Source organism: Heptranchias perlo, chromosome 1 (assembly GCF_035084215.1).
Source record: "Heptranchias perlo isolate sHepPer1 chromosome 1, sHepPer1.hap1, whole genome shotgun sequence".
Taxonomy (NCBI): Eukaryota; Metazoa; Chordata; class Chondrichthyes; order Hexanchiformes; family Hexanchidae; genus Heptranchias; species Heptranchias perlo.
Genome location: NC_090325.1, coordinates 51,211,654 through 51,232,786, shown reverse-complemented (window position 1 = coordinate 51,232,786; position 21,133 = coordinate 51,211,654). Strand labels below are relative to the sequence as shown.

General features: G+C 40.7%; 1 protein-coding gene across 2 annotated transcripts in view; it reads right to left on the bottom strand.

Annotated features, from left to right (window-relative positions):
* Window positions 1–144: 144 nt before the first annotated feature.
* Window positions 145–21,133, bottom strand: part of LOC137322030 (myosin-IIIb) — a 166,085-nt gene continuing 145,096 nt past the window's right edge. The window contains exons 25-30 of one of the 2 annotated variants that reach the window (XM_067985063.1): window positions 20,447–20,628; window positions 18,673–18,762; window positions 6,119–6,284; window positions 3,538–3,891; window positions 1,565–1,690; window positions 145–503 (exon numbers count right to left, since the gene is read on the bottom strand). In XM_067985063.1, coding sequence (XP_067841164.1) covers window positions 1,568–1,690; window positions 3,538–3,891; window positions 6,119–6,284; window positions 18,673–18,762; window positions 20,447–20,628 — 915 coding nt within the window. In that variant the 3' untranslated portion in view covers window positions 145–503; window positions 1,565–1,567. Of the gene's footprint in view, window positions 1,691–3,537; window positions 3,892–6,118; window positions 6,285–18,672; window positions 18,763–20,446; window positions 20,629–21,133 lie in introns of both variants that reach the window. The other variant, XM_067985055.1, reaches the window with a different exon arrangement.

Here is a 21,133-nt window from a genome sequence, read left to right as displayed (position 1 = left end):
AAAAATTTGCACAGTCAGTCGTACATTTACAAACACATTTGACTGAAACAAAGTTAATTGTATAATTTCCCAGTAAACTACAAAGGAAAATGACTTGCTCAAAAGTGTGGTAATGAATCAAAAGACCAGCTTTCAAATACTGGTATTTTTTTAATTTTGATAATTGTACAAACTATTTCCCTGCATACACATTTAAGAACAGATCAATAAAGTCCAAAAACACTATATACAGTACATATAAGGAGTGAAAAATATAACATTTCTTAGTAATGAGCAGCTTTTTGCAGATTATTGTTAATACTTTGTAACAAGAAAACACTACTTAAAAAAAACTGCACAAAATACTCCTTGGACACAGTACCCAGCACACACAGGTGCAGAGAGACTTGGTAAATATTTTGTTCCTATGGAGAAATAGAAAGAATCCTTTTTGCAGCAGTAAACATGAGGAAAGTAATCATCTCTCTTCAGCTACATGTGGACATATAATCCCAATCTTCAGCCTGAAAGACAATTGTGCAAATTGTAACATTCCTGTAATTCCACAGAATCTGTGCCAACTCCACTAGTCAGTGCCATTAGAACCCAAGTGATATCAGTGGCTTCCTTTTGCAGTTCAGTGACAGTACAAAGCTCCAGGTAAAAAATTAACTCAGACTCCATAAGACGCTAAATAAATGTCTTTGTTTGTAGTTATAAATCTTATGATCGACAACCCTGCATGTATTTGAAATCAATCAATAATATCAGCAGGAGATAAATTATATATCGGGAGAACATGAAGAAAACATACCCTTGGTAAAATAATACACCAGATGCAATTCGAAACTGAAATTAGCTGCATTCACTTTTTGGGTTTATCCAGTTTAGAATGTTTTTGGCGCTTTCAGAATTGTGATTAAATATCGGCAATATATGGAGAATTGAAAATGAGCTTTTATCATCAGTAGGATGATCAGCAACCACAAACAACTAGCCACGTTTCACTAAATGGCTATTTACAAAAGTGGACACAACCCCGGCAATTTGGATCTGCATCAGACATTGGCAGAGCTGCTACAACACTGTAACCCTGGTTTGCACTCCATGAGTGCAGCTCTGCACCCAACATGAACTACTTCTCTCTGAATTTTCCTATCTCGCTTTTCCTAACCTGCAAATATGCCAGTGCATTTGCTTTCCTCCTTCTTACATCCTCTCTGTTGAAATCAAAACTCACTGCACTCTCCTATTGCAATTCAATCCTTTCCAGGAAAAGACAAAAAAATTAAACACCTTATTTCCATCGGTATAGCACTGTGATACAGTGCATCATTAAAAACCTTCCCTTTACAGCATACCTACAAGTTGCTTTCCTTACCTCCCATTGTGAATATGGGCAAGATAGTATTGGTATGAGTTGATCATGAGTTCATTGGTAATGAGGGAGAATGGATGTGTATGCCAAAAGAAAAAAAGATGTTCACATGTCAACAACCTGTATTGTTTTGTTGCTCATACATCCTTGTAATCTGAACATCAGCACTTCAATAGTATACACGTCTCCAATCTTTATTTTACAAACCATTTATTTCTTAGTGTAGTATTCTGTTGCAAATAATCGAGGTTTGTGACGCTCCTTAAACTGTTTTGGGGGGAGTTCTGGCACAGCTTCCTCTCCACTATTAGGGCTGTGAAATGCAGGCTGTTTCTATAAAGACAAAATATTTACTGTTAACCATAGGCCAAACTTCAAACATTTAATTATTAATTATTTTTTTTTGGAAATGAGTTTCAAACTACTTAAGAATCAGATGCCCAAGCAGAACAGTTTAAAAGTAAATCAACTAATTAAAAGAAATAGGATTAATGTTGACAGTTCCTTGAGTTTCCCCCTCATCACCTGCTGGTGGTGACCCAATCAGGTAAGGTCCTACAGGAACTTACTCAAAGATACCTTGCTCAATGGCCATCTTTCATCGATGACTCTGGAAAGTCAGCGTTAGTAGGCTATTCAACCATAGGGGGAGTACATTCGTGTAGATAGTTTCTTTAAAATAAAAAAATCTTTTTATCTAAAAAGAGTGAGTACGGATAACACCATTAAGGGAGTTACTGAGCCCTGTGGTACAGGGAAACAGAATTACATACCCACTACTGAGCTTGAAACACCCCGAGTCATTGATAGTGATATAAAGAAGCTGAATTGACACGGTCAGCTGCTGCTGATCCTCTGCACCTGGTGGCTCAAACATTTAATGGGATATAGTGTTCGTCCATGCTGTGGTCAGGAGAATAATGCCAATACATTCACACATCTTATGGTGAATGGAGCTGCTCACAAAGTGCAAGAAACTCCTGGTACCTGCTGTCCGCCTAGCAAGAGGTCAAACAAGCACTTGCCAGTCGTCTATTGACCGACCTCCTTGAGGTGGGACTCTGAACAAGGTCTCCAAGATGACGAGCCCAGAAATGGAAATTTAGAATCAAGTCACTCCTCTGTTGCAGGCTTGGCAATTCGATACCAGAATATTGGTAATGATTGACCAGCCAGTCTGACTCTCTAATGGGACCTGCTCAGGTAGACCTGTTACTAAAGCTAGGATTCTTCCTACTTTGTTCCAGATAATCCTGCAAACTCATGCCATAAGTGTGGCCCTAGTTGGGCAAGCAGAGGGCACCTTACCAGTGTTCTGCACTATTGGGCGGCCAAACTCCAGCTGTACCCCATGACACACTTGGGGATTAATAATAATTGCCTGTGACGATATGTGCCTAAGCTCTGGCAAATTGGACGGTCCCAAAAGGAATGCATTCCATATTGGGCAAACGGAAAGTCCACCTGTGTGAATCTCAATAAACTGGCTTAGAATCCCTTAAATATGACGATGGGGCTTCTGTGCATCCCAGACACCTGGCTGACCAAAAAAAAAACATGGCCAGAATCTGTAAATCCTATAAGCTGGTACTGTCAGTGTCATATTAAGGTTCACTATGCAAATATATAAAACAACAGAAACAAGTAGAAGAAAATCAAACAAGTTAATCACAATTACTTGTAACCATTTGATATATAAAAAGGGTTCTTGCAAGACTTCTTTCAAGTTAATAAAATTTAATTTCTATTAAAAACTCAAATTCTATGATAAACTCAAATTTAAAATGCAGTTGCAGGTGGTCTGAATTGGGTCTATGGTCATTCACAGTACGTCCAACTAATTTCAGTTTTACCATACAATGGTTACAACAGTTTCAGAAGATCTCCTTTCTTTCCCAGATGTTGCAACTAAATTCCTTTTGTAATTTAGCCAAAACCAGTCAAAATGGAAGAAAACACTGCAACTTCTTTACTTTTACTCTCCATTTCTAGTAATACTAAAATCCCGTGTTATTTATTAAGTATATATCTCCAGAGTGATCAACACTAAATATTTCATAGAATTCAGAAAAAAAGTTGCATCAACACTGTCAAAGGGTAATAGGGCATTTTGTGATAATCAGTTTACGCACTGAACACAATGTATTACTGAAGTGAAATAATGAAATCCAATTGCTTACCTCATGAACTTGCTGAATCTCCCTCATTGCTAAACGTATTGATGGGTACAGTCTTGGGAACGTACGTTTGCTTCCTTGATGTTCCTCCTCAATCCAATTCTCTGAATTAATTGAAGTTGTTACCCCTGAAGCAACAGCCTGAAGCTTCCTGTCTGTGATCTTTCTCATGACTGGTGGCACTTGAGGCTGCATTGACAACTGTGACTCAGGTGGTACAAAAAGCTTAGATAGCTCATTGTGCACTCGATCATGAATCGAGTCATCAGCCACAATGTCAGAATTTGTGCTTGCTTGCAGGTTGATTTTCATTGTAAAGTTTCTGAGTTCTTCATAATCTGTCTTACTGTCACATTTCTAGGAGGGAAAAAATATTGCATTATTATACAATCTTTAAAACACGAGAAAGGTAATCTAACTTAAAATAACAGTATATGTGTTATAGGTGTTGTAATGTATTTTAAGTGTCAGTTTGTAGTACCTTCACCTCTGAGTCAGAAGGTTGTGGGCTTAAATCCCACTCCTTGTCCTGAGCACATAATCCAGGCTGACCTTTCAGTGCACTACTCAGGGAGAGTTATATTGTCAGAGGTGCCACCTTTCACGTGAGATGCTAAACCGAGGTCTCATCTGTCAGCTTAAGTGCACTTAAAAGAATCTTGTGGCACAACTTAAAGAACACCGAGCTCCCTACTGCTGTCCTGGCTAACATTCTTCCCTCAACCAGCATGACCAAAAACAGATTATCTGTCCACACATTCATTTGCTATTTATGGAACATTGCTGATTATAAAGCACTTCAGGACATCTTGACCATATAAGACTCTATACAAAGGCAAGTTCGTTCTTTCTTGGTATATTATTAGTTTGAATTTTCTTACTATTTGCTGTAGTTGTAAAACCCTGGACTCGAGGTTCAGAAATGAAAATTCTAGCTGTGCCTGACATTCAAACTAACTACTCTGAAGGGGAGAGTTGTGACTGTTCTTGCCCAGCTAGTTAGATGGAGTACTTCATTGCTGTGAATGTTAGAGAGGAACAAAAAACTAGGTGGGACCCTTCCTGAACCACAAAAACTATAATTGGCCCATTGCTGCATTTTCACATTTTTATTATGTCTCTGCAGTCCTGACAAGTAAATAAAAAATCTGATTAACTGCAGGCAATGTTAAAAAAAGGGAAATATAATCACCAGTTTTTGGGTATTGTGGTGGTGTGACAGATTCTTTGAAGGAAGTACACGTTTACTGCTAGCCCACATATGAAACTGTGCTGCCTTTCTAGCTGTCAGCTTTCTCCCTTCTTCTAAAAGCTTTGACACTGGCTTGGTTTTTGTTCCATGGGTTCCAGCAGCCTTCCAGTATCTTGCCCAAGTTTAAATCCTTCATGTGTCAGCCATACGAGTGTCAACAGTGGGTTTGGGGGGGGGGGGGCGGGGGGGAGGCATCCTATCTGAGCCCAACGCTGTCCACATCCAAAAACACACATACTTGTGCGAGCGCATCCTCTCCTCACTTTCCCTGCCCCAGCCCCATCCAGATTCCGTCCCATCCCCCTTTTCATCTTCTCTGTTTTCTCCCCACCCTACTTTCCCGACCTGATCTTTTCCCTTTTCCTGGCTCTTTCACATCCCTAACTCCACTATCCTTTAAGTCTTCTCTTCCACTTCTCCACGCCATTTCCTGTCTTCTCTCTGTTTTCCCTTGCCCACATTGTATTTAAAAGCATTTGCTTTGCTTACAAGAGGAGAGAGACAAAGAGCCTGTTTCCCTGCTCAGTGCCAGGAAAGTAGAGAAGAAAAGATGATGTCTGCATATAGAGAAGGCTAGGTGGTGAAGGTCTGATCGCGGAGAGGCCCAGGAACATCAGAGGAGAGTTGGGAAGGGGGAAAACTGGCTGAGGTGGCAAGAACCAGTACTCAGGTCCAACAGGATTACATGTGGGCCCTCTATTTTACAAAAAAAATTACATCTATAAAAAAAATTAAAAGCTTAAAAAGAAACTTTCTGAAGGCCCATAAAAGCTTTAATAATGTAATAAAGAGAGATAGTAATGAGCTCAACTAGTTATTTGAGCCAAAACGATTACGTGCACAAAGTAGGCTTTATACATGCTCTATTCCCGAACATGCATGGGTTTTACACAGGGGGGCTGAGGAACACACATGCAAGGAAGTTAGAATTTTAAGTAATATGTATGAATCCCAATGTGGAAAGGCAGCTTGTCAAGTTGAACTAAAGGTTTACTGGTTATTAGATGGAATACTCCATAAACTCATCAAACTAGTGAAAAGTGTAGATTTTCAGTACCACCCTCACTTTAAAAGTGTCCTATCAATAACAATACTTGGCAAGAATACAAAGCGAATTAAGAATCTACGTGGAATCTGGTGACACAGGGTGGTCATTGTACTCATTATTAGAAGTTAGTGTTACAGTTACTCTTTTCTAATTACTAAATAGTCAGTTTTGTGATGCAAAAAGAAGAGATTTGGCACAGAATACCTTCTGGCACCACATGTACATTATAAACTAGCTCAAGACAATTAGGGGAATGATCCTCAAAGATTTTAACAATTACTTACCTGCCCACAAGGTATGGTAAGGACTTCCATGAATGGTTGAATTCCAACGGTTTTGTAATACTCCACTAAGTCTGGTAGTGATGGGTGGGCCCTGTCCTCTCCCAATATCACATACTTCCCATTTGGCTGCATTTCAATCATATAGTGTCTGCATCGATCTGTACCTCTGAAGTGTTTGAAAAAAAAAATAATCAAGAGTGATTACACTTGAATAGCCATGTTTTTGATTTAAATTATCCAACCACACAACTGGATTTGTAATTCTTGCCTTTTGGCTGAATTGGGAATTCAATCACATTTATTGTTAGATTAAAGTAGTAACGGCATTAACACTAAATTAGTAATTACATGGATACAGCTTTGTCACTAAGGAAAATGGATAAACAGCATGGAGATGCCATCAGTCCCAAACTATGACTATCTTGGTATACACATAGTGTACTGTACCTCTGCAAAAGAAAACCTGAGGGAACTGCTGTTAACCAGAGACAGGTAGCATTTATATTTATTTTAAAAGTGACCAATTTTACAAATACAACTGTTCATATTAAACTGTGGTGAATCTTACTCCTAAAAACACCTCCGCAGAGCCTTTTCTCCCCGCCTAGAAGTTGTTTAACTGGCGATCGTACTTGGCTCAATCTGAAACTGTGTTTTAGGCAATACAGTCACTCCATCTTAGTTACATGATTCTTCCCAACAGCCTCTTGTACAAATGAGCTGTGAGGATAATTTTTACAAATGCACATTCCTAACACAAAGCTTCGACTGCTAAGAGTGGATATTGAGAAATCACAAAAGTGCTGATTATCTGCCCACGGTGAGTGATTTGTTACTGCGAGTGATTTGTTATTGCTCAGACACCAGCTTTTTCATCGCCTCTAGGACTTTTTGTGCAAAATTCTGGCATTTGGACAGCAAATTGCGCTACACCAGGTAGGGGTAGAATCTGCAGCAATTGTTGCAGAATGTCCTGCCGGGCCAGATTACATGCCCTAACCGTTGAGGTTGAATATTCTGATATGCAAACTTCCTTTACGGGCTTTTGTGCATCCTCCCCTCTCTTCGCCCCACCACGGGCTGCAATGCCTTCATGCCTAGACCCCACCCTCTGGAATTCCCTCCCTAAACACCAATGTCTCTCCACCTTCTTCTCCTCTACAACTCTCTTCAGAACCCACTTCTTTGACCAAGCTTTTGGCCACCCTTCCTGATATCTCTCTCTCTCCCTTTGGTGAGCATCCATTTTTTTTGGTCACATTCCTGTGGAGCATTTTGGGATGTTTTTCTTCAATAAAGACACTGCGATAAATGCAAGTTATTGTTGTGTGCAACAATATTAACACAACATAACTTTTCTATTTTCCTCCAGTGTAACTGCAGTATTGGCATTAGCTGTTCAAAAATGTAACAAGATAGGATACACTGACCAATTTCCTCAGGAGAGGCAAGTTGTCGAAAGGACCCACGTGCACTACAATTGAAGCTTAAGCAACAAATGCACGGTAATAAGGTTGAGCATTCGGTTTGCCTATTCCAGTTGTGCAGCAGCTTAGGGCAGCTTTAAGTAAACTTATTGCCTTCATCCACTCATGAAAAAGTCCCCACAGAGAATAAACCTCGTTAGCCAAACACTTCTGCCATAATAATGTCCTCAGGAAACATTTCTGCTTTAAAACTTAATTTATTTGAAGTACAAGCTTCCTTGATTGGGATACAGAGGAGAGAAATGGATCTGGGATTTCTGTTCATATCCTGCATTGTAACTACATTTCTTTCTGTAATGCCCCGTGCAATGAAAGTTCCACAATTAATCAAATGTATTGTTTTCCTTCTGCATCTCTATTATTGGGAAAAACTTTACTAAAAGATTGGTTTGGAACAATTTGCAAAGGTAGAGGCAAAAACATTGAATTTATTCAAAAGAAAATTGGTTGCCATGTTGCAACAATCACTGTAAAAGAGGGAGGAGTCTTGATGGGTCAAAATTGCTCTCTCTCAACTCTGATGTTTTTATATGATTAGGCTATACTTTGTCCAGTCAGGATTATTACCTGCTCACTCAACTGAAGGGAATTACCAGAAATTTCCAAATAAGAAGATAAATAGGTCAGAGAATCTTCTAGTAGTTGTAACGATACTTGTATTTATATAACACATCACATAATATTTCAAAATGCAGTGCAGTGCTGGTTATGACAGGCAACAATGCCCTGTAAATAACAATGAAATGAATGGTCAGTCATTTGGCCATATTGTTTGAGAAAAAATGTTGCTCAGAACATGAGGAGAACACCCTACTCTTCTTCAAATTCTGCTATGGGATCTTTAATATGTAATTGAACTCGACAGAACCTTGGTTTAGAACCTCACTTTTTAATTTTTTTATGTGTCCATTAAGATGAGAGATGTTAGTGCTGAGAAATAGAACTCTTTCTATTTCAGAGTGTCAGCATCAAGCAATCCTAGGGCAGGTACAAGACAAATAGATATAGAGTAAAGTTCCCTTTACTCTCTTCCAACAATGTGCCTCAGCCCCAAACTCAAAAGCATCCCTACTGCACCAGTGTGACAATTTTTCCATTTCCCTGTGGCCTTGGAGTGAGATTGCCAATTAGTGCCAAACTGGGGACAGTTTTGTGCTCTAGACCTATTCACTAAGGAACTGGTCAAACCCATTTCACGTTGGCGTGGACAGGTCGCAGAGGCAAAATGCCAGTGTCCAAACCACTGCACCACCTAGCTTCATCTGAAGGACGATACCTGTAACAAAGCAGCATTTAAAATAAAAATCTGGAATAAAAAAGCTAGTGTCAGTAATGGTGGCTATGAAACTACCAGAGTCGTAAAAACCCATCTGGTTCACTAATGTCCTTTAGGGAAGGAAACCTGTCGTCCTTATTGCCTATATGTGACTCCAGACCCACAGCAATGTGGTTGATTCTTAATCGCCCTCTGAAATGGCCCAGCAAGCCACTCAGTTGTTCAAGAAGGTGGCTCACCACCACCTTCTCAAGGGCAATTAGGGATGGGCAATAAATGCTGGCCCTGCCAGCGACGCCCACATCCCAACGAATAAAACAAAATTCTCAGTGCCTCACCTGAGCATGAACCTTTGGGTTCAACCTCAGTACAAGACTTGAATCGACAACCTTCTGATTCAGAGGAGAGAATACAATCTAGGCTGACACTTCAGTGCAGTTTTGAAGGAGTGCTGCAGTGTCGGAGATGCTTTTTTTCAGATGAGACATTAAGCAAATCTGTTCAGATTGATGTAAAAGATTATCACCTTCCTTGCCTTGCACCATCATCCCTTTAATCACCCTGCCCTCCACCCTATCACAGACCTTCCTTTTTGTTCTTTCCTCCCCTTTCCCTGGCTCTGTACTTGCTTAAAAATGGTTTAATCTTCAGCTTCGAGTTCTGACAATCTAACTCTTTCTTCACAGATGCTGCCTGACTTGCTGAATATTTTCAACATTTTCTGTTTTTATTTTTTTTAAAATTAGTCATTCATCTCATTGCTGTTTGTGGAGTCTTGCTCTGTGCAAACTGTCTGCTGTTTTTGCCTGCATAACAGTGACTACACTTTTGAAGTAATTCATTGGCCGTGAAGCAGTTTGGAAAATCCTAAGGAAATTTAAAAAAAAACTATCAATGCAACTTTTCTACTAAATAAGCTGTTGATGCACAATATCAGAAGACAAGATAGACAAGCCAGTGATCACTAGCACTCTGCCTGCTAACCATCATTATCAATAGCAGTAACAGGTTAGAAAACGGGCTGATGTATTTTCATGTTAAATGCTAATGGCTTCACACCTACTAGACCAGAACAGTGCAACTATCATAAGGTTTAGAATAGCTATGGAAAAGGATACAGACCACTCTAAAGTAAAAATACTCAATTGGAGGAGGGTCAATTTAAGCGGGATGAGAACAGATCTGGCCCGGGTAAATTGGAATCAAAGATTGGCAGGCAAAACTGTAATTGAACAATGGGCGGCCTTTAAAGAGGAGATGGTTCAGGTACAGTCGAGGTACATTCCCATGAGGGAGAAAGGTAGGGCAACTAAAGCCAGAGCTCCCTGGATGACAAAAAGAGATACTGAGTAAGATGAAGAGGAAAAAAGGGGCGCATGACAGATGTCAGGTTGATGACACAGGCATAGAATCATAGAAAATAGGAGCAGGAGTAGGCCATTCGGCCCTTCGGGCCTGCTCCGCCATTCAAAATGATCATGGCTGATCGTCTAACTCAATACCCTGTTCCCGCTTTCTCCCCATATCCCTTGATCCCTTTAGCATTGAGAAATATATCTATCTCCTCCTTGAACATATTTAATGACTTGGCCTCTACTGCCTTCTGTGGTAGAGAATTCCACAGGTTCACCACCCTCAGTGAAGAAATTTCTCCTCATCTCGGTTCTAAATGGCATACCCCATATCCTGAGACTGTGAATATAGAAAGTTCAGAGGGGAAGTGAGAAAAGAAATAAGAGGGGCAAAGAGAGAGTATGAGGATAGACTGGGAGCCAAAATAAATGGGAATCCAAAAGTCTTCTACAGGCATGTAAACAGTAAACGGGTAGTAAGAGGAGGCGTGAGGCCGATTAGGGACCATAAAGGAGATCTACTCATGGAGGCAGACGGGATGGCTGAGGTACTAAATGAATACTTTGCATCTGTCTTTACCAAGGAAGAAGATGCTGTCAGAGTCTCAGTAAAGGAAGATATAGTTGAGATAATGGATGGGCTAAAAATTAATAAAGAAGTATTAGAAAGTCTAGCTGTACTTAAAGTAGATAAGTCCAGATGGGATGCATCCTAGGTTGCTGAGGGAAGTAAGGGTGGAAATTGCAGAGGGACTGGCCATAATCTTGCAAACATCAGGGGCCAGAGGACTGGAGAATTGCAAATGTTACACCCTTGTTCAAAAAAGGGTGTGAGGATAAACCCAACAACTACAGGCCAGTCAGTTTAACCTCAGTGGTGGGGAAACTTTTAGAAACGATAATCCGGGACAGAATTAACAGTCACTTGGAAGAGTGTGGATTGATTTAGGAAAGCTAGCATGGATTTGTTAAAGGCAAATTGTGTTTAACTAACCTGATAGAGTTTTTTGATGAGGTAACAGAGAGGGTAGATGAGGGCAATGCAGTTGATGTGGTGTATATGGACTTTCAAAAGGTGTTTGATAAAGTGCCACATGGTAGGCTTATCATCAAGATTGCGGCCCATGGAATAAAGGGGGCAGTAGCAACATGAATACAGAATTGGCTAAGGGACAGGAAACAGAGAGCAGTGGTGAACAGTTGTTTTTCAAACTGGAGGGAGGTGTACAGTACTGTTCCCCAGGGGTCAGTGCTGGACCATTGCTTTTCTTGATATATATTAATGACTTGGACTTGGGTGTACAGGACACAATTTCAAAATTTGCAGATGACACAAAACTGGGAAGTGTAGTAAACAGTGAGGAGGATAGTGATAGACTTCAAGAGGATATAAGCAGGCTGGTGGCATGGGTGGACATGTGGCAGATGAAATTTAATGCAGAAAAATGCGAAATGAGACATTTCGGTAGGAAGAACGAGGAGAGGCAATATAAACTAGGGGGCACAGGAACAGAGAGATTTGGGGGTATATGTGCACATATCATTGAAGGTGGAACGGCAGGTTGAGAAAGTGGTTAAAAAAGCATAGAGGATATTGGGTTTTATAAATAGAGGCATAGAGTACAAAAGTATGGAAGTCATGATGAACCTTTATAAAACACTGGTTTGGCCACAACTGGAGTATTGTGTCCAATTCTGGGCACCGCACTTCAGGAAAGATGTGAAGGCCTTAGAGAGGGTGCAGAAGAGATTTACTAGAATGATTCCAGAGATGAGAGACTTTAGTTACGTGGATAGACTGGAGAAGCTGGGGTTATTCTCCTTGGAACAGAGAAGATTTGATAGAGGTATTCAAAATCATGAAGGGTCTAGACAGAGTAGATAGAGAGAAACTGTTCCCATTGGCAGAAGAGTCAAGAAACAGAGGACATAGATTTATGATGATTGACAAAAGAACCAAAGGTGATATGAGGAAAAACTTTTCTTTTTTAAGCACAGCGAGTGGTTAGGTTCCGGAATGCACTGCCCGAGGGGGTGGTGGAGGCAGATTCAATCATGGCCTTCAAAAGAGAACTGGATAAGCGCTTGAAAGGAAAACATTTGCAGGGCTACGGGAATAGGATGGGGGAGTGGGACTAGCTGGATTACTCTTGCATAGAGCCGGCGCAGACTTGATGGGCCGAATGTACTCCTTCCGTGCTGTAACCCTTCTACGATTCTATAACTAGAAAGGTGCAATATGATAGTTTACAATGTACATTAATTCTTATCTGTGAAACAAAACGGGAAGTGACAAATATAACTGACCGTGTTCAAAGTTCTAAGTTCTTTAAATTAAAAACTACTTTAACTTAAAAGGAGATGGACATCGTCATTTCTGAGGATTGGAAATGGATTAATGCTTGAAATTAATGTTTCGATTCTTGGGAAGCAAATGTGTGCCTTAGAATGGGGGTATTGGGGAAAATCAATTCAGTAATGGATTGTTGGGGAATTGGCAAACAAGGGTAGCATATTGGCACAAACTTTTAATTTATGGTGTCATCTATAAGATTTTGCAAATTAAGTACCATGGAGGATTGGGCAAATTAAAAACTTAAAAATCCACTCCTATCAACGTCTGAGTGGTAAAAGATTGGCAATAATTCTGACTTTTCCAAAACTGTACAATTATGAAAATTTAGAATAGAGATCTGGTGGACAAAAAAAGTCATAAAATCAACTCTTGGATTTACTTTTCTGTTTCTGGGTATGTCTCAATTTTATAGTAACTAAATAACAGATACATTAGGCACTCTCTAGTCCTCAGAAATCTTTACAGAATTCACTGAATTTACAAAAAGTAAAAAAGATAATCATTGATGCCCAGCTCCTTTAAGACAAAGGCTCCATAAAGTTAAATGCCCTGATATTTATAGGGAGGCGGGGAGGGAGCGGGGTAGTGCAGGGGAAACCCGGCATGGCCCGGGACACTGAGATCCTGCTGAATTTAATGGCGGGACCTTATTATAATATTTTTTTCCCGTTTCCCGACTGGCAGCCGGCCAGATTAACAGGCTAGCTGGCTGCCAGGCGAGAAAACCAGTGGCAGGAGGCCGCAGCCAGGGACGGTCCCTGACAATCACGATCGCAGGACAGGCATTGGTTGGGGGGGGGGGGGGGGGGGGGGGGGGCGGGTGGTCGGCAATCGTGGGTAGCGGCTAGAGAGGCCGCAGGTTTGCTTAAGGGTCTGGGGGGAGCACTACTCCTGCTCCTCCTGGCCCACAAGGAGAGCTATAAAAAGCACAAAAACCAGAGGACATAGATTTAAGGTGATTGGCAAAGGAACCAAAAGGTGACATGAGGAGAAACTTTTTTTTTCCACAACGAGTGGTTAGGATCTGGAATGCACTGCCAGAGTACAACTGGATAAGGAAAAAATTTGCAGGGCTACGGGGATAGGGCAGGGGAGTGGGACTAGTTGAATTGCTTTTGCATAGAACCGGCACGCACTTAATAGGTCGAATGGCCTCCTTCCATGCTGTAACCTTTCTATGATTCTAGTGATAATGCAGGACATTAATTATCCCAATATAGTCTGAGACAGTAACAGCATAAAGGGCGAAGAGGGGGAGGAATTTCTGAAATGTGTTCAAGAGAACTTTCTGGAACAGTGTGTTTCCAGCTCAATCAGGAAGGAAGCAGTGCTGGATCTAGTTCTGGGGAATGAAGTGGGGCAGGTGGAGCATGTTTCAGTGGGAGAACATTTGGGGAACAGTGATCATAATATCATTAGGTTTAGAATAGTTATGGAAAAGAACAAGGAACAATCAAACATGAAAACACTTAACTGGAGGGGGGCAAATTTCAGTGAGTTAAAAATCCCAGGTGGATTGGAATCAAAAATTGGTCAGCACAACAGTAATTGAACAACGGAAGGCCTTCAAGGGGGAGTTGGTTCGGGTACAGAATAGACACATACTCATGAGGGGGAAAGGAAGGGCATCCAAAGCTAGGGCTCCCTGGATAACTAAAGAGAGATTAAAATGAAACAGAAAAAGGAGGCTTACGATCAATGTAAGGTTCATAATACAGAAGAGAATCAGGCTGAATACAGAAATTGCAGAGGAGATCTAAACAAGGGAATAAGAGGGGTAAAGAAAGAGTATGAGGATAGATTAGCGGCTGACATAAAAGGGAACCAAAAGTCTTTTATAAACATATAAATAGTAAAAGGGTAGCGCGGGACCGATTAGGGACAAAAAAGGTGATCTTTTAGAGGCAGAGGGCATGGCTGAGGCACTAAATGAATACTTCACATCCATCTTCACTAAAGAGGATGCTGCCATTATAGCAGTAAAAGGAGGAGGTAGTAGCGATATTGGATAGGATAAAAATAGATAAAGAGGAGGTACTTAAAAGATTCGCAGTATTCAAAGTAGAAAAGTCACCCGGTCCAGATGGGATGCATCCTAGATTACAGAGGGAAGTAAGCGTGGAAATTGCAGGGGCTCTGGCCACAATCCTCCAATCCTCCTTAGATATGGGGATGGTAACAGAGGACCGAAGATTGCAAATGTTACACCCCCTGTTCAAAAAAGGGAAGAGGGATAAACCCAGCAATTACAGGCCAGTCAGCCTAATGTCGGTGGTGGGGAAACTTTGAGACAATAATCCAAGACAAAATAAATTGGCACTTGGAAAAGTATGGGCTAATAAATGAAAGTCAGCATGGATTTGTTAAAGGAAAATCATATTTGACTAACTTGATTGAGTTCTTTGATGAAGTAACGTAAAGGGTTGATGAGGGGAATGCGGTTGATTGGTATATGGACTTTCAAAAGGCATTTGATAAAGTACCACATAATAGGCTTGTTAACAAAATTAAAGCTCCTGGGATTAAAGGGTCAGTGGCAGCATGGATACAAAATTGGCTAGGGGACAGAAAGCAGAGAGTAGTGGTGAATGGTTCTTTTTCAGACTGGAGGGAAGTATATAGTGGTGTCCCCCAGGGGTCAGTATTAGGACCACTGCTCTTTTTGATATACATTAATAACCTGGACTTGGGTATACAGGGTATAATTTCAAAGTTTGCAGAAGATACAAAACTCAAATGTAGTAAACAGTGAGAAGGATAATTACAGACTTCAGGAGGACAGACAGATTGGTGAAATAGACAGACACACAGCAGATGAAATTTAATGCAGAGAAGTGTGAAGTGATGCATTTTGGTAGGAAGAATGAGGAGAGGCAATATAAATGAAATGATACAATTTTAAAGGGGGTGCAGGAACAGAGAGACTTGGGGGTGCACATACACAATTCTTTGAAGGTGGCAGGACAAGTTGCGAAGGCTGTTAAAAAGTATATGGGATCCTGGGCTTTATTAATAGAGGCATAGGAGTACAAAAGCAAGGAAGTTCTGTTGGACCTTTATAATACACTGTTTAGGCCTCAACTGGAGTATTGTGTTCAATTCTGGGCACCACACTTTAGAAAGGATGTCAAGGTCTTAGAGACAGTACAGAAGAGATTTATTAGAATGGTGCCAGGGTTGAGGGACTTCAATTATATGGAGGGACTGGAGATGCTGGGGTTGTTCTCCTTAGAACAGAGAAGGTTAAGGGGAGATTTGATAAAGGTGTTCAAAATCACGACTGGTTTTCATAGAATAAATAAGGAGAAACTGTTTCCAGTGGAAGAAGGGTCGGTAACCAGAGGACACAGATTGGTGATCGGCAAAAGAGCCAGAGGCGACATTAGGAGACTTTTTTTTATACAGCGAGTTGTCATGATCTGGAATGCACTGCCTGAAAAGGTGGTGGAAGCAGATTCAAAAGTAACTTTCAAAAGGGAATTGGATAAATACTTGAAGGGAAAAAGTTTATAGGGCTTTGGGGAAAGAGCAGAGGAATGGGACTAAATGGATAGCTCTTGCAAAGAGCCGGCACAGGTACAATGGGTCGAATGGCCTCCTCCTGTGCTATACCTACTACAATGTTATGATACTATTAACGTTCTGGGAAAAATATATCTGTAATACAAGTAAGAGTTGTGTTTGAGGTGTGGGATCCATCTGGATTTTCTTGCTGTATTAAGCAGGTATTTTTGTTCAAGTCTTTTCAACAACTTCAACTTGTATTTTAGTCTGGAAACTACAGCGGTGCAGTTGTACTTCCAGAAGTGTTTTAGGGTGGAACTTACACCCTCTAACTTTGTTTCCACTGTGACCCCATCCTAAATCCCAGACACAAGGTAATTTCCATAATGGGGGCAGCGCAACAGTGGCAGAATGTCTGAGCGTCAATCTACTGCATCGAGAAGGGAACCAGAGGCCAGGTTGGATGAGTAGATTTGAGTATTAGTGAAGATGGGGGTGGGCAATATTAGAGGTGATAAGATGTTACTATGAGGTTTGAAATTAGCCCTGGATTAACAGAACACTGCAGCTGCACTGTGGACAGCCTGAACAATCAGGCAGGGAGGGAGATGGGACCAGAGGTAGGGGGCAAAGTTTTTGACAGAATAACTTTGATCTTGCCAATATGAATTTGGAGAAATTCTGGTTCATCCAAGACCTGATGTTTGAAGAGTAGCCATATAACAGAGGCAGTTGAGGGTTGGCAGAAAGGTAGAGCTGGGTGTCATAAGCATATACATGGAAGCTAACCTCATGTTTACAAATAATTTTGACAAGGGCAGTAGGTGGAAGAGCAAAGAGAGTGGCGAAGAATAGAACCTTGGGGCACCGCTGAGGGGATTGCATGGGTGTGAGAGAAGAAGCCATTGCAGGAGATGCGCTAGCTATGTAGGAACAACTATGAATGAAACATGCAGGACAGTGCCGCAGAGGAAAGGGATGGAAGGGGATGGAGTGGTCGACGATGTCAAAAGTTGTGGAGAGTTCGAAGAGGATAAGGAGGGATAATTTGCTGTAGTAGCAATCACAGAGTATGTCACTAGTGACTGAGCAGGATGGTCTGTGTGCTGCAGACTGGACAGAAACTAGAACACCCAGAAAGTATTCAAAACAGAGAATGATGGGAGATCATAGCAAAGCTCAGTGGTGATGAAAGGGAGGTTAGAGACAGGGTGATAGTTGAAGAGGACGTGTGTAGGTTTTTTGAGGAGCAGGGTGATAACTGGTTTGAATGGGATTGAAAGAGGTATTTAGGTGTAAAGAAGGAGAGTCTGGGACTGACCTCCATTGAGAATTGGATAGTTTCTTGAAAGAGGAATACTAAGGGGTATGGGGAGCGAGTGAGGAAGATTAGGCTAGCAGGCGCATGTGGAGAAAAACACCAGCAGACTCGATGGGCCGAATGGCTTGTTTCTGTGTTGTGACTTCCCTCATTGTATGATTCCAGAGCACTGTAGTAAAACAATTTGGCCACTGAGAGACAACCTGGCGACAACAAAATCATTTATATACCAGTGGGCTCACTCCATGGCCCTCGGATTTGAGTTGAGATTTGTATCAGGATAAAGATAGGGATGGGATCTGTGAGCATTTTGGTAAAGAAAATTATATCAAAGGCAGAAGCAAGGAATCTGTTGAGCAGATTGACAGAAAGAGTGATAGTTGTGGTGAGTGGAAGGTCAGAGGAGGTGAGTTGGGAATTGAGAGAGGGTACTGATGAGTGAGCTGGAGGGAAATTAATTTTCATAAGAGCAGAGGAATGCAGAAAGATGTTGAGGGAGACAAGGAATTGATTAGAGATGGTCTTGTCAGTGATCAAAACCTCAGTGAAGGCTGTGGGTGTGGGGAGTTTATGTGCGGTGTTGAAATTTCAAGAGAGATGAGTCCACTCAAGCTGATGGACTAATGCTGGTAGGATTTAAGTACATGTGGGTGGGCAAGATGGACTGCACATTGGCTACTTTGGTTTGTCCCGAAGCACCACATATGTGCTTACATGTGCACAATAATGCTTCAAGTTTCAATGGAAATTTATGTACTGCTGGCCTAAAAAAGTAAACTTTTGAAAGGCCATGAAAGTATCAGAGTTTAAAAAGGAACATGTTAAGAACCAGAACTCAACTTCCTACTGCAGGAGGGGGAGCGAGGGTAAAACCATGCAAGGTATGTTAAGTAGAGGAGAATTTCAGATATGGTAATATGAGTATAAATAAACTTTAAAGTTGTGATGAATTTGCTGCTGCATATTCTGACTAGGCCAGAGTGATGCACTGCATTATCATACTGAAAGGAGTCAAGTTGGTCTGTGGCAGCTGGAATTGTAGGAGATAATAATCTACTTTTTGGAATAATCAGCTTGCCCAAGTCAAAAATGTTTCCATTTGGATGGTTTTTCGTGTTGTTGTTTAATATTTTTTGATGACTTTACTATGTATAGCAGATGCTTCACCAACTGGAGATTTATACACTGGTAAATTTTAGCAACAAAGCACTTAGTGCTGCTGATTTTAACTGGCAAAAAGATAGGAAAGGAAAGTTACCTGAAAGTCAGTGTGTATCCTTCCCTACTCCCACTGACACGAATGAGGAAGCAGCCTAAAGCTTGGTTTGCCAACAAATCTTCACCCTCTCTGTAAATCATAGAGTATAAAGAAATATCATTTTTAGACATTCCCAAATAAAACTGAAACACAGGCCCGATAAACACCCAAAATAACTTAGAAGGGGAGATATTTAAAACCAAATATCATATGACAGTCACTTTGTGCCAGACTTGCTCTTACATCCCTGCAACACGCACCCATCTCACCCAACTCCCATTGGCCTAGGAAGAGGTTATTGGCCCTCGAGGATCCAAAGGAAACACAAAGAAAAAATTTGATAGTTCTTCTCAAACAAATTAATTCTTAAATGATTCGGAAATAAAGTTTTAAAGAATGCCACGCAGTATGTCCAACTTTTAAACTTAAGAATAACTCAAAACATCAGAATTTCAAACTCTTTATCCTATAAATGGATTTTGTTCATCTTCACCTTTCCCATTGCCCTTATTTCAACGTTGTGAGGACAGACATGCACACAATCTGTTCCCAGATTATTTGACCACCTCATTTTAGACAGGTTCCTGGGGTTTGGCCTGACTCTGATTTTCCCTCCTTTCCTCCCCTGGAGAAGAACTTGGACCCATTCCCTATTGTGTGGGGAAACACACAAGCAATCTTAAGTCCCACTGCATCAGATACAGTATGTCAGTAAGTAAATTAATACTGAGACATCGTTGTTGTTGGTAGAAATCTATTATATTTAAAAAATGATAGGTAGGTTGCTGAATTCGATGCAGTACCCTACAAGCCTGTAGGTGGCGCTGTGATAGGGCTTAACAATGTTAAGTGAACATGTCGCATTACCAGCTAAAACAATAGCTCACACTTAGCATTGGTTTAGCAGTAGTTCCATACTTTCGCCAGTGAGTGGCTCTGCTGCAATTTGTGACCTACCTCTGGCTTTTAGATCATGCTGTGTCATGCAAGTGTGTTTGGAATCTTAATTATGCTCATAACTGTGATAACTTCCCCCCACATGTCTATGCATTAAATTTCACTGGAGATTCATTGGCTCAATCTATTAACCAGTCTCTGTCCTTGTGACGTCATTTACAGTCCTCTTCCGTTAACCATGCACGCATATTATGCAGATAGATAGACAGACAGACAGACAGACAGAAATGAGCAATAATCTCAAAACTAGCCTCTGGGAGATTTTCTTTTGTTTTATTAGACCTAGAATTATCACGTGCTTCCAATCATTTTAATTTTGAAGATTTTAATCTGAAGAAATCCAGCTATAGCTGCACATCCTTTACTTTTTGTGGGGATAGGTTTAGTTTGTTTTAATGGGTTTGACAGTATTAAGTATCTCCTGTTTGAACAATACCATTATTTGTCCATTATTTTAGTTACAATTTTTCTAATTTATCTGGGTTAGTTTCTTTTCGGTCTTGTTAAAATTGTGTTTTCCCCTCCGACAAGTACCTTAAGACTATTACTGTAAACAGGTTGGGACATGGGGAAAGCGTGCATACAACAGGGATTTGCTTCCCCGTGTAGGTTTAATTACAGTAACATCTGATGTAAAAGCCAACTCTTCATGCAGGTTTTCATGACATGCAAATTTGGAAATTTAAAGAACTTTTAACGTCAAGGTACTAAAATCATTGGGTACCACTTTTCCAAAGTCCAATCAATAAAATTGACCATGGTATCACTATAATACATTTTTAAAAAACCCCTGCAATAGAATGAAGACCAGACTCACCGCCTTGTAATCATTCCGTGGAACCAGCATGGAAAAGTGCCATTCTGAACTACTTTTCGAGCTTGAGTCTCCTTGAACCACCGGATTGTAGCCCTTTTCTTGTTAATTCGTTGCTCCTTATCTGCCTGTTCCTGTAGCCAGCTGCTGTTCATATGGTCACGAGAATTATCGAAAGGAGTTGCCTAAAATAAAGGGGAAACTCATAGCAGACATCTTGCCTTCTTTAAATCACCGAGTCCTTTTTACTGAGTTATTAAAGTCAACAATGGGACTGGTTATGCATAGCATTGCCTCATTTAGCTTAGGGCAATACTTCTGAAATCCAAGGTTGCTGCCTGTGCCTGCACTCTAAGTACATACAGCATAAAAATCAGTAACACACGGTTACTGAAAGACTCAAAATAGAGTCATCCACAGAAATCCCTTTCCCCTTAAAATGGCAGGCATCAACAATCAATTACAGAAATGGCACAAGGATGCACTGACAAAATATGCTTTAGAACATACATAAAAAAGGATCTGGTATAAATATATTAGTTTTAAAGTAGAGCTTTTTGAAGGGATAAGTATTATTTTTAAAACTTCCATTTGACAAGTAACTTTTAAAAACTTGTTGTGGTCATCTGTGCCAAATGACTGTTTTTCCGTGAAGAGGATCTGCTGCAGATCAATCTCAGTAACCAGTAA